Source organism: Nannobrachium achirus (genome assembly GCF_963921795.1).
Source record: "Nannobrachium achirus genome assembly, chromosome: 12".
In the NCBI taxonomy this organism is placed as follows: Eukaryota; Metazoa; Chordata; class Actinopteri; order Myctophiformes; family Myctophidae; genus Nannobrachium; species Nannobrachium achirus.
Genome location: NC_137832.1, coordinates 17,699,528 through 17,713,684, shown reverse-complemented (window position 1 = coordinate 17,713,684; position 14,157 = coordinate 17,699,528). Strand labels below are relative to the sequence as shown.

The window sequence follows — 14,157 nt, the reverse complement described above, 5'->3', positions numbered from 1 at the left end:
TTGTAGATCTGCTATTTTTGAAAAGTCGTGAAAACGTGTGCAAATCTTTTGAATATATGTATTTTTTTAAGCGAACATTTGTAACTCAAATTTTGCTTCTGGGTGGTCCCTGGAACTACATGTTTTGAGATGGGGGTCCGTGGCCAAATACATATCATTTTGGGGGTCCTTCACGCGAAAAGGTTTGAGCACCACTGACATAGAAACATAGGTTTTTAAAAAAACCTTAGAAGGATTTGAAGTATTCAAAGACTTGCACACATTTTCACGATTTTTCAAAAATAGCAGATGTAGATCTGCTATTTTTCAATAGTTTTAAGCACAAAATGTGAGTGAATCCTCGCACCCAGGGCCCAGGATTTGGTGCGACACCCCTGTTGCTGCACTCAAGTATCTCTCCACTAGCTTTATTCGGTGTTTGCTTCTGCGTGCTGCTCAGCGCGGGCCGCAAAACCCGGGTCAAATCACAAAAAGAGTAGGAACGAGTATTTGCAAGGGATCCTTTTGTTTTTCCGTTTTGCTCTAACCTAGGCTACTCGCACTACCAGACGAGCGGCGGACATATTTAGGACAATACAGTGGGCACGCCGCTAACCGCACACAGGCTGCGTAGAGAACGTTTGAAAGTCATGTCGGTATGTGTTGCACTGAAACACGCACGGTACGCCTGTTAAAAAAAACGAGCGAGAATTTACGTTGATAAATGTTCTATGGAGCGGCGCGAATTATTTACCGAGAAGGCTCTCACCTGGGTCTGCCACGATGATGATTAAAAAAAAGAACACACACACACACACACACACACACACACACACCCACACACACACACACACACACACACACACACTGGCTGATTGTCCTGCGCACAGCCCGCAGAGAGCCTGATAAGGGATTGTCTTTGGAAGCTTTTTATATATGGACAGACTGTCCCAAGCATCACACACACACACACACACACTCACGCACACACACACGCACATTATATGTTGTTGTCCAAACCCCCCCCAGCTGGAGGGTGGGGTGGGGTGTGGGTGGGGGTGCCAGCAATAACGTGGAGGCCCCAGCCCAGACTAGACTGCGGCGATTGTGGGGGCCATTGATTGTGGCGATTTGATTTATTGATCAATCTCTCCCCCTTCTTCTCTCCCAAACGTGGCGTCTGGGGGGGGGGGGGCTAATTTCAGACCTCTATATGGACAATGTTTTGCCTAGCAGGACAATGAGAGGGTGATAAGGAATGCATGAAAGGAATCCACACTTATCTTAATCACATGATGCTGCTACTACTACTAGCTCCTTTTCTCTGCCTCTGTACCGCCGCAGCGCGTGCGTGTGTGTGAGTGTGTGCACGGTCTCCCGTGCTCGTGGGTCTCGGGTGCATGTGCGCCGTGCCCACTCTTTTGTGCATGCGAGACACAGTGTGTGCGTGTGTTTGTGACTCTGTGTATGTGTGTGTGTGTGTGTGTTTGTGTTTGTGTGTTAGAGATGGGACGATACGCGATATTATCGTTTATCGTGATAAAAAACACTCACGATAATCGCATCGTGGAGATTTTAATTTATCGTGATATCGTCCTCCGTCATGCACTGGGATCAATTCACCTTTTATTTGCCGAGCTGCATATCCGGTACCACTTAAACCCTCCATAATTGGTAAAAGGTACTTATAATATACGTACTTGATACAGTCTTTTTTTTTCACTCTATCAAATGTCTTAGCCAAAAAATAGCCGATCTACAAGCTCACAACGCGTCACAACGTGACGCGCTGTGAGCTTGTAGATCTGCTATTTTTGGCAAATGTTCCGCCCCAGGATAATGGATTTTGATTATCGCGATAATATCGTAAATCTCGCGATTTCTTTTGTCACAAAAATCGTGATATGAAATTTTCATATCGTCCCATCCCTAGTATGTCTGTGTGTGCGTGTGTACGTGTGCGTGCGTGTGAGTGTTTGTGTGTGTGTGTGTGTGTGTGTGTGTGTGTGTGTGTGTGTGTGTGCGTATGCGGTGGGGGCTGTGAGGCGCGGTACAGTCACCAGGCAGAACAGAGTGGATCTATAAATTGATGGAATTCAAAGCCTCCAGCATCGATTACCATTATAACAAACAGCAGCACCACAGAATGTCTGATTATTTTTAGACAAAGATTCTGTGCTCTCAGCAGCAATTCTGCTGATGCTGTCACACTTTCAGACATCTGCCTATGATTGCAATTAGATGGGATACAAAAAGAAAAATAATACCCCCATCTGCATTTTCCACTCTCTCCTCCTCTCTCTGCCTTATTTTTCCCTCTTTAAGCCTCCTAGGCCTCGAATTATTGAACGCTTTAACCATTGAAAAATAACAGATCTACAAGCTCGCAGCGCGGCACCGAGTGCCGCGCTGCGAGCTTGTAGATCTGCTATTTTTGAAAAATCGTGAAAATGTGTGCACATTTTTTCAATATTTATTTTTCAAAGCACACTTCTGTAACTCAAATCTCCGCTCCTGGGGGGGTCCCTGGAACAACATATTTTGAGAAGGGGGTCCGCGGCCAAATACATGTAATTCTGGGGGTGCTTGACATGAAAAAGTTTGAGAACCACTGATTTGGAGGAAGGATTTGGAAGATCGGGTCAAAGATATTCAAAGACTTGCACACATTCTCACGATTTTTCTAAAATAGCTGATCTACGAGCTCGCAGCGCGGCACTCGGTGCCTCGCTGTGAGCTTGTAGATCTGCTATTTTTCAAAAGCCAAAGCATAAAATAATGGTTTTAAAGTGGTTAAAATCTCAACGCGACTCGGGTGCGTTCACGGTCTATGAGGGTTAATTTGTGCTGTCCAAAGCCCGCTGCACACTATACTGATTTTGACTCCGTCTATACCTCCTCATTGCAGGCACCTTGGCGGTGCGTTTTCCCCCCCCCGGTTGTCAACATTTCCCACCATGGGTTGTCTTTGTGAAAGGCCAGAAAACACCTTACCACTACAGATGTAATCAAGAGGAGCTAGCTTTTAATGAATCAATGTCAAATCTAAGCCCCGGCACAATGCATTGGTGAGGTTCACGTTTAACTTAACTCACACAGGCTGCAGCAGCGGAATGTCACAACACATGAGTGTGTGTGTTGTGGGAGAGCAATTATTTTCGCTGGATTTGTTAATTGGGGCTATTCATGTAGCATTTGCTGCCTTTGGCCAACATTGACGTGCCGTCATTAAAGCTAAATACTGTGTTAGACTTATACGGTATACTCCGCCAATTTACCCTCATGCTCTAGGTCAGGGGTCTTCAACAGGGGGTCCGGGACCCCTAGGGGGTTCTCGGACTTACTACAGGGGGGGGGGGCCTCCAAATCTTTGTGTGATAGGATAATTATTTTAAATGATTTGGAACCCCCGCATCCCTATTCTGAGGGGATCTTTGGCCCAAAATAGCAGATCTACAAGCTCTCAATGCCTCGCAGTGCGAGGCGTTGAGAGCATGTAGATCGGCTATTTTTGGCAAGTAGGTTTGGTGTATAGGTAAAAAAAAAAAAAGAGCAGACCAAGTACAGAGTGAAAGGTCGAATTTGACAGTGCTGTCAAACAAGCAAATGAAAATCTGCAATTTTGTAGTGGGGGTCCCTGCTTTATCTCCCTCTCGGCTAAGGGGTCCTTGGCCTGAAAACGTCGAAGACCCTGCTCTAGGTTCATCATGTCTGTTGCGTCTGTTGCCCTCCAATTCACCCTTTGTCAAGTCCCGCCCATTGTCCCGTCCCTCTTCACACCCATTGATGTGTCTTGGTGGGACAAAAGTCCTTTCTCTCCATCCACTACCATGGAAATTCAGTTGCTTCTCATTGTTATTTTGTGTATTCAATTCTCATTTTAAACTTGGTTTCAGTAAAATGGAGCTGCTCAGTGGCAGTATAGTGACTCAGCATGTTTTTAAATGTTTTTATTTCTCCAAGAATGATGTTTTAGCTAAATTCAACATAAAAAAGGCGGAACCAGGGCGGGACAAGGCAGACTGAGCCTGCTGGTTGGTCAGTCAGGGACCAACCAGAAGAAGGCTGACAAAGGGTGAATTCTCTTGCCTTGTTTGCCCCCGTATCAGTGTATAGCGTCCAAGGGGACCACTCCCCGCATGCAGTCGATTTTGCAACACACACACACACACACACACACACACACACACACACACACACACACACACACACACACACACACACACACACACACACACACACACACACACATGCATAAATACCTGAGCTGCTCGATGCTGTGACAGGTGGCTGCCTCCTGCCTGTCAGGCCCTGTGACGGCCACAGAGACGCTCCCAACCAAGGGACATCTTTACAAAAACAGAGTCAAGTAGGCGGAGCTGTCCATTGTGTGGCATTGAACCTTTTGTGTTGATGAAACGGCTGTGGTGGAAAAAGTACTCTATTTTTTTACTTGAACTAGTAAGACACCTCAGGCTGACATGCTGCCAATTCTTGGCCATCTGGCCAACTACAGCGTTTCTCTGAAGATTCTAGTTGTTGTCATTCTGGGGGGAGTTTGTTCATGTTTTTGTGAGGGTATCAACCCTAGGAGACACGGGGAGAACATGCAAACTTCAAGTATCAATACTGCAATATAGAAATACTCTGTTACAAGTAAAAGTCTGGAATTCAAAATGTACAAAAAGTAAAAGTACGAAATGTTTGAAAATAGCCACGGTATAAAATAGGGCTAAAGTGGTTTTGTGTATGTTTTATGATATTATAATTTAAAAGTAACTGGTAACTAAAGTTTTCAAATTATTGTCGTGGAGTAAAAAGTACAATTTTTGCCTCTGAGATGTAGTGGAAATACTCAAGTGAAGTACAAATAACTCAAAACTGTACTTAAGTACTTAAGTAAATATACTTAGTTACTTTACACCACTGACGGGCAGAGGAAGAAGAGGGCGGCGGGGGTCATCAGGGTTGGTTGGTTGCAGTGTTCAGACTCTGTATTACTTTTAGTCAATGAGCTGTTAGTCTGCTCTGCCCGCGTTACCGAGTCCAGGAGGAAAATTAAGTCACAAAGCCCAAGCTTTTCTGCATCTTAGGTCAGGGGTCTTCAACAGGGGGTCCGGGACCCCTAGTAGTCAGGGAATATTAATACAAACCTGGGAATAAATTCCTTACCAAACAATTTCTTCACCAATGTGTTCGTAAAGGTGTCTAGTAACATATCTAACAAAGATTGAAATTCAACATCCCTAGGAAAATCTTTGATAGCTAGGGTAATTCTGGGTCTCATTCACTTACTATACACTATAAGGGGAAAAATGGCTCCCAAAAATATGCTTTAAGTGGGATGTGAGGGGTCTAACTAGGTGTTTTTTTTCAATCTGAATCCATTGCAAGCATTTGTTTTGCACGAAAAACATCCATTGGGCTAAAAACAGACAATAAAATCACACCTTGTTGTGAACTGAGTGGTGGTCAAATAAAAAGAGTCAAATAAAAAGAGTCAAATACATGGATTGCAAGGTTGCTCATGCTCAACAGTGGCGGGAGACAGACGGACGGCCGGACGGACGCATTGTGATCTTAAATCCAACTATTTCCAACTATTATTTGTTTATTATTATTTTGACCTGCTTTAAGAAACTCGGCTAATGATGGACGGGGTGGACGCATTGTGAGCTTGTAGATTAGAGCTGGGATCGGGCCAATTTTTTCTGTCCGTTCTGAACCCGTGTGGGCCGTGTCCGACAGTTTTTTGTCCGACCCGAATCGACGTCCGAGCATTAATCATTAAAATGCGTCCGACCCGCGCCGAGGCCCGAACCTTATGTTTCCAACGCTTTTTCCCCTCCTTTCTTTTTCTTTGAGGAAGCCACTGATTTACACTCACAAGCAAACTTGTTCTAATGTGCAGTGCATGGCATGCAGCGTGCCTGCTTGTTACCCTTAATGTGAATATTAAGCCACAATGTGGCTTGTGAAAGTATTTAAATAGTAGGCTATGTTAGATTATTAAATAATACAAATAATAACGTGCGCTGCGCTGCAAGTTTCTGCGCCTGGAAAATAGCAGATCTACAAGCTCACAACGCGTCGCGGATGCGAGGCGTTGTGAGCTTGTAGATCAGCCACATTTTGTCACGGAACACGCCGTGATGAAGAAGTATAAACCAGGATTTACTTGGGTGATGTGTGTTGAACGGACGGACGGACGGACGGAGCTGCAGTGCAGAGTGCACACAACAGCGCCGAAAAATAATAAAAATCCAATGCGAGGTAAAGTAGTGGGAACACAAGCAGGGTCCCTGCTGCAGGGAGCTCCATTCAGCGGCACGCCACTTCCAATCAGAGTTGTCTCCGGCTGCAACATTAGCGCGAGCAGCCACACACACACACACACACACACACACACACACACACACACACACACACACACACACACACACACACACACACACACACACACACACAGGAGTTGCACGCTGCGTGCATCATCAGAGAGAGTGAAAAAACGTTGTTCGTGCTGTTGCAGCCACCCAGTCGCGGACATTTGTGTGTGTGTGTGTGTGTGTGTGTGTGTGTGACTGTGTGTGTGTCTGCGCGCGCGCGCCCTCCTTGCTACGCGTGTGTCTACAGTGTGTGTGTGTGTGTGTGTGTGAGAGAGAGAGAGAGAGAGAGAGAGAGAGAGAGAGAGAGAGAGAGAGAGAGAGAGAGAGAGAGAGAGAGAGAGAGAGAGAGAGAGAGAGAGAGAGAGAGAGGGTGTTGAGTCTGCCTGCTCAATAGCGCCCCTCCTTTAACGTGTGTGTGTGTGTTTGTGGTCTGTGTGTGTGGTCAGGAGAGGTATGGCTGGCGACAGACATACACGGCGACAGACATACACGGCCAGTAACATCGTGAAAGCGAATTACAGGAGTGGTGTGACCACCACTCAAAAATTATGGTTTAGTGATGAGTCATCACTTTTCACAGTGGTATGGGGGTCCATTTTTAGCCCAAGGAATGTTTTTCGTGCAGAACAAATGCTTGAATGGATTCAGAATAATTAAAAACACCTAGTTAGACCACTCACATCCCACTTAAAGTATATTTTTTGGCAGTGATTTTTTCCCTTATAGTATATGAGACCCAGAATTACCCTAGCTGACAACGATTTTCCTAGGGATGTTGAATTCCAATCTTTGTTAGGTATGTTACTAGACACCTTTACGAACACATTGGTGAAGAAATTGTTTGGTAAGGAATTTATTCCCAGATTTGACAGGTATTCTGCTAATTTTCCCTGACTATAGGGGGTCTTCACAGTTACTACAGGGGGGCCGCCAAATCTTTGTGTGATAGGATCATGTTTTTTACATTAACCATTTGAACCCTATATACGTACTTGATACAGTCATTTTCTCAAATCATGTTCCGCCCCAGGATAATGGATGATTGATTATCGCGATAATATCATAAATTGCGATTTCTTTCGTCACAATAATCGCGATATGAAATGTTCATATCGTCCTATCCCTAGTGGTGGCTAAAACATCTGGCTTATCATAAGTACACGGTGCCATTCCAGGGCACAAAGTACTTTCTCACTGAAGAAGAGCGTGGTCATGCAGGGTAATAGAGCAGAAGTGCCTGAAGTTCCAGCTAGTCATTAGAGTCCATCTGAGAGGAGCCTTTCTGGGGGATTAGAGGAGTGGGACCAACCTCTGCTAGATTCAAATGGCCCCGGACCAGCAGCTAATCTGGGCAGAGAGAGAATTCAGCAAGAAGTGACTTGGAGTGGATTTTATGAGTACTTAAGATATAACAGTGCGGTGATGTTAAGTCTGCCTGGCACATCAATGGCCTCAGCGGGGGGCGGGGGGGGCGAGATTTGATTTTTATTGCCGCTCAACCCTGGGAATAGAAAGGCGAGATACTCATACTGTATGCAAGTCAAACAGCGCTGCCATAATGGTACGGTTATTTCTGAAGCACCCCCATCGTTTCCAGGCCATTATGTGCGAAGAGGGGGAGTCGGAGCAACAGCCCCATCAAAAGAAACCTGGTATCTTGTCTCTCTGGAAGCAAGTGGAGTGGAACAGGGCTGTTTGCTACTTTGGCTTAGTGTTGCGGAGAAAAGGATGACAGGAATAACGCTTCCAACAATGCTGCATGCTATCTCTTTGAAACAAAGGATTTTGAGAGAGATTCGCCCTCTCCACCCCACTCGCTCACTAATCAAATCTGATCCATTTCAACCTGGGGGCCGAGGCACCTTTGAGATCCCTGATAAGATTGCCTTATCTCCGTCCATTATAGTCGAGCTTCTATAGTACCTGCATCGCAGGAACGTGTAAGAAATAAAGAGCTCCTATAACTCCGGCATCATCCGAAGATGCCGATTGCGAGCAGAGTTCGATTCCCCCCCACACACGCAACGCGGGGAGGGAATTTCTTGGAAATCGTTTGACAGGTTTTTTAAAAAGGGCGATCGGGACAGAATTTGCAGCGTGTGGCAGCCTGGTCAATACGGAGCTCCTGTCATTAAGCCACTGCCAGTCAAACATCCGGCCATAATTGATGAGTTTCCCCTGGGGAGGGCGGAGCTGTCACTGAGGGCTGGGCGCGTAGGATAGGCTGGGCGGAGGTTGGGGGGGTTGGGAGTAGAAGGGCAACGCACACAGCTACAGGAAGGAACATCCAGTCCTCCTGGCCCCACTGACAATAACCTAAGACAGGGGTCCTCACCGTTTTCAGGCCAGGGACCCCTTAGCTGAGAGAGAGATGTAGCACTACATATTGTATAGAATTCTGTTGCAGATTAAAAATCAAACCTCGGTTTCGAAGTGAAGAGGTGAATTTTTATTCTATGTGTTCTAGAGCTATGAAATCTGTGTTCTAGATCTATACTTTCTATGTGCTTTAGTTCTATATTATTAGATTCTATGTGTTCTGAATGAATGAATGATTTTGTCTGGAGAGCCAAATTGTCATGTGAAGCTTGACCAATCCTCATTCTGGACTGGACATGCACGGGACATGCACTTGACAGACAAAGCTATACCTTGGAAGCGGTTTTCACCGCTTCAAAAATGTTCATAGATTTCTTGGACAGCATATTGTTTGACAGCACTGTCATCATGTTGGAGTAATGTGTATTGTCAGACATTTAACCACTTGAATGTCAAATACTTTAGTCTGCTCTTCTTTTCCCTCTACAAACCTCTTTGCCAAAAATAGACGATCTACAAGCTCACAACGCCTCGCAGCGCGAGGCGTTGTGAGCTTGTAGATCTGCTATTTTTGGCTAATGTTCCACTCAGAATAGGGATGCTAGGGTTCAAATGGATAATGTAAAAAACATGATCCTATCACACAAAGATTTGGCGGCCCCCCCTGTAGTAACTGTGAGGACCCCCTAGGGGTCCCGGACCCCCTGTTGAAGACCCCTGACCTAAGATGCAGAAAAGCTTGGGCTTTGTGACTTAATTTTCCTCCTGGACTCAGTAACGCGGGCAGAGCAGACTAACAGCTCATTGACTAAAAGTAATACAGAGTCTGAACACTGCAACCAACCAACACTGATAACCCCCGACCGCCCTCTTCTTCCTCTGCCCGTCAGTGGTGTAAAGTAACTACTGTAAGTATATTTACTTAAAGGGGTACTGTCACCTAAAGGGCTTGAGGGGCAGATTACACTGTGACATGAGCTTCTCTGAAAACGGTCTGAAACAGTCTGAAGCTGATGTCACAGTGTAATCTGCCCCTCGTCCCCCCAACAACAGCTGACCAGTACCGTAAGTAGTCATACAGTCAGGCTATACAGACAATTCCTTTGATTGGCTTATAATTGCGCATCCCCACAATGACATCATAAAAATATGAACTTGTTTTTTAAGATGATTCTTGGGCCTAACCTATAGTTAGGCCTAAATCAGAAATTAGCCTACAAAAACAAATATGTTGCTACATACTGTACATGTACTGTAAGCCCCTCCCATACACTAAAATGTGTTCCCGGCCTGAATGGGTTAAAGTAACCCTTTAGGTGACAGGCCCCCTTTAAGGGCACTTTTGCAAAGGTGTCACGTTTCATCTAAGGGCTAGAGTTGCAATAGTGCAGTGTACAAAAGATGTGGTATGATGCAGAGGATGTTAATATATTACACAATGGTGTCGTATACCATGGTGTGAGGTATAATATAGTTGTACTCTATCTTACCTCAGTGATACACTGTAAAATATGGAGTGCGATTGTGATGTCACAATCGGACCTAAAATCAAGACAGCCCGTTCTGAGACCTGCTTAAATAGATCTGCCCCATAAACTGAGAAAGAAACAATGGTCAGAAATAGGACTTTGTGAGGATAGAACGTGCTGGTGGGACACAAAAAAAAAATACATACAAATTGGAAAAATGAATATTCATGGTGTAGTCCCTTTAAAAAATGCATTCATTTTACTGTGAGGTTTATAATGGCACTCCATTGTATGTTTCAGACAGTGATTTCATCCTACAATGCAGCTGGTTATTTGGTGGTGGTGGACATATCCATATCCTATTGCAGAGGTTCTCAAAGTGGATTTCAGGGACTCGCTAGGTTCCTTTATGGGGGTCTAATTTGACCCATACAAGTCTGTAACTCTGACAGAGTACAAATGGAACCAAATGAACCCTGACGGGTTCCATTTGTACACTGTCAGAGTTAAGGGGAGACCTTGAAATGTGAAAGTTTGAGAAACACTGTCCTAGTGCCTGCCATTGCTCCGTTTTTTTACGTTTTTTTTTTTGGCCTGCATGCACTTGAACGTGCAACTTTCTAATCACCGTCTTGGTGCTGTAACCATGAGTCTAATGATGCCTTTGTGAGTCCACCGCTGGTGGATTTTTATCCCTCGGTTTTCTTTCTTCCACTCTTTAATTTATAAAAGGAAAAAAATCACCCACCCATGTGATAATTTATTAAATTGCCTTTAAGTAAGACTGGAGATTAATTAGAATACAGTCAATTTAATTTCCCGGCGTCATATATAAATTCACTGTGGTAATTGAATCCCCTACTCCACTTTTCATATTGTGTCCTCATCCCGATTACCAAGAATCACTGGCAAAATGAGATGCGAGAGGTGAAAGTACAGTTATCTGTTCCAACGCTGTTCAGCAGAGGAGGGGAGGGGAATCAGTTTTTCCTTTTTTTTCCCTCTCTCTCTCTCTCTCTCTCTCTCTCTCTCTCTCTCTGTTTGCTGAAAGAGCCGGGAATTAGATGACTGATCAATACTATTGGATTTGTGGACGGCATGTGGTGCGGGCCGAGTCCAGACTGAATGCGAGGGTTCTGATGAAGGGCTGTGTGAGGCGGACAGCTTTGAATAGTAGATCAGACCGAGACATGTTGCCAGGGTGGAGCACCTTATTCTTATAGCGCCGACGTGTAAACAAGCCATATGCAAGAGTGAGGGATTAACCCGAATAGCGATGAGGGGGCTTTTGTCGGAGCGAAAGGGCAATTTGGTGAGAGCCACGGACGCCATGCCGTCAGCTATTGGAAATCCATCGGCCGTCGATACAACGATCCGTGGATGTGGAGAGAGAAATGGGAAAAGAGGGCAAGACCGAAAATAGATTTGACCCATGGTAATTACGGCAGTGGGGGAGACGTGCACGTGTGTGCGTGTGACGTGCGTGCGTGCCTGTTTGTGTGTGTGTGTGAGTGTGAGCACGTGTTTGGAGCCTGCTTTGGCCTCTCATTCGAGGTGGAGGCTCTATTTGTTTGTCAGGTTATTGGGTCTGTCCACGTGACTACACTGCCTTCCCTTTCCCCCCCTTTCTCTCTCTCTCTCTCTCTCTCTCTCTCTCTCTCTCCCTCTCTCCCTCCGCCCCCTCCCTCCCTCCCCTCCCCGGCGCTCCATGGCCGTTGCAAGTGTATTGATTATTTCAGATACTGATTATCTAAAAGGCCTTCTGCTACTGTAGGCATTGGATTTATTTTGGCTTAATTATTTATGGGCAAGCAGGGCTTTGCAGTAAGTATTACCACTGTGAGATCTTGAAGGATTACATTGTTAATATTCAGCCGTTGTATTTTTATTTATGTGCGCTCTTAAGCTTCGGCTGTATACAAACGGCGGCGGCGGCTGGCCTCCCTGCAACTTCACCTTCCTCGCTGTCTCTGTCTGTATATATCGTCGCTGTCGGGCAGAAACCTCGTATCTCCAAGTTTCGCGTGTGTACGTTTTTTTCACCAAGTAAAGCCCTGCTTCGTCATACAAGGCTGTCGCACAAAAGTAGTGAAAACAGCCGATCTACAAGCACACAACGCGTTGTGTGCTTGTAGATCGGCTGTTTTCACTAGTTTAGTTAATTTTTTAAATGATGAATACAAAACGAACGGTCTTGGACATGCAAGGTTTTCACCCGACAACAACGATATATGTCTCTCTCTCACACACACACACACATTCAGGTTTCTCTTCATCTCTCTCTTATTCTGCTTCTCTCTCTCTCTCTCTCTTTGTGTTTTTTAGAGGGAGCTAAACTCTGTGGCGTCGGAGCTGGCGGGCCGACAAGAAGAGAGCGAGCACTCCCACAAACACCTGGTGGAGCTGAGCAGGGAGTTCAAGAGAAATGTCCCCGAGGTGAGTTGCCGTGCCGTGACCTCCTCACCCTCACCCTCACCCCCACCTCCACCCCACTGCTGTATTTATGTGTCATTCCATTCACTCTAGGTACGCGCACGCGCTGGCTGCGACAACGAAGGTGACTGAGTGTACAGAACATAGCTATTTTTGCTATTTTTATGACCTTCTCTGACTTCGAACGTTTAAATCTAACTATGAAGGTGGATTCTGCTTTTCAATGGGAATGGAGTGGTTTCTTGACATTTGCGAGTTTTCGCAAAAATACTCTCCATTTGCCATAATAATTTCAAAGGCAAAACAGGGAAAGAAACCATGCGGAAAGAATGCATTTGCAGGACATTTGCAGGAAAAGAGCAGTGGATACCGAAGAGTTGAAACAGCACATCTATGTAGCAGCACTGGTTCTTAAAGTGGGGTCCGTAGACCGAACCCCAAGGGCCCTTGAGGGGGTTCCAGGGGGACCACAGCAAAATGATGAACATTCTACATGTTTGAGTTCATTTCCTTTTAAAGGACAACTTTAGTTTTTTACAACAAGGGTTCATATTTTAGATTGTAATTAAAGAATATAAAAGATGAGTGTTAAAATTATTTCATTTACTTCTTTCTATTGTTTTAGAGATTCTTATTTCAGTGGTTGGGGCCATGCGTACAAGTGGCTAAATATGTCATTTTACACAGAATAAGCCCATTCCCAAGATACAATGCAACCTTTCACGGTTGGATGTGACTTATGGGGGCTAGAAGTTTTACTGTAAATAGCAATAAAGTAACTGCTGGCTCATTGTGTATAAAACATTAAAAAGACATATTTAGCCACTTGTACGCATGCCCCCATGCATACGCATGCCCCACATTTTAGCACGGTAAACGCGATAAAACAATAGAACGAAACAAATGAAAACATTTTAACACTCACTTTTTCTTTTCTCTAATTACAATCTAAAATATGAACCCTTGTTGTAAAAAAACAAAGTTGTCCTTTAAGGCTATTCAACAATAAGAGATTTACAAGCTCACAATGTGCCGTGCTGTGGGCTTGAATGTATATCTGTCTGCTATTTTTGACAAATCTTGACAAATCTTTTCTTATGGGGGACTAAAATGGGGGACCACGGCAAAATATTAATCAATTTGGGGGTCATTTGAGAACCACTGGTAGGCCTATACAACAGTATGTAGTATATTATGTACATATGCAAAAATAATCTTCTCTTACACTCAGATGTTGTATAGACGCTTCTAAATCCAAGCCAAATTCAAGAAGCACCCAATGATCGTGTCCAATATCATGCGTCGCACCACGAGGCGTTGTGTGCTTGTATATCGGCTGTTTTCACTACTTTTGTGCGACGGCCTTGTGTGACGAAGCAGGGCTTTGCGAAAAAGTTTACAAACTTGAAACTTGGAGATACGAGGTTTCTGCGCGACAGTGACAATATTCTATCTAGTCGGTATAACACAGGCATTATAAGACTGGATCAGGCTGTCACTGCATGGCAGCTCGAGCCTCAATCTCCTTACCTGAGTCTCTAGAAGCTGGTGGAAGCCTGAGCATCCTGAGC

The 14,157-nt window shown here is 44.8% G+C and overlaps 1 protein-coding gene across 3 annotated transcripts in view; it reads left to right on the top strand.

Annotated features, from left to right (window-relative positions):
* Positions 1-14,157, top strand: part of cux2b (cut-like homeobox 2b) — a 223,514-nt gene that overhangs the window by 73,821 nt on the left and 135,536 nt on the right. For 2 of the 3 annotated variants that reach the window (XM_080739266.1, XM_080739265.1), the window contains exon 2: positions 12,479-12,589. In XM_080739266.1, the coding sequence (XP_080595392.1) occupies positions 12,479-12,589 (111 nt within the window). Of the gene's footprint in view, positions 1-11,902; positions 11,978-12,478; positions 12,590-14,157 lie in introns of those variants that run through there. The other variant, XM_080739267.1, reaches the window with a different exon arrangement.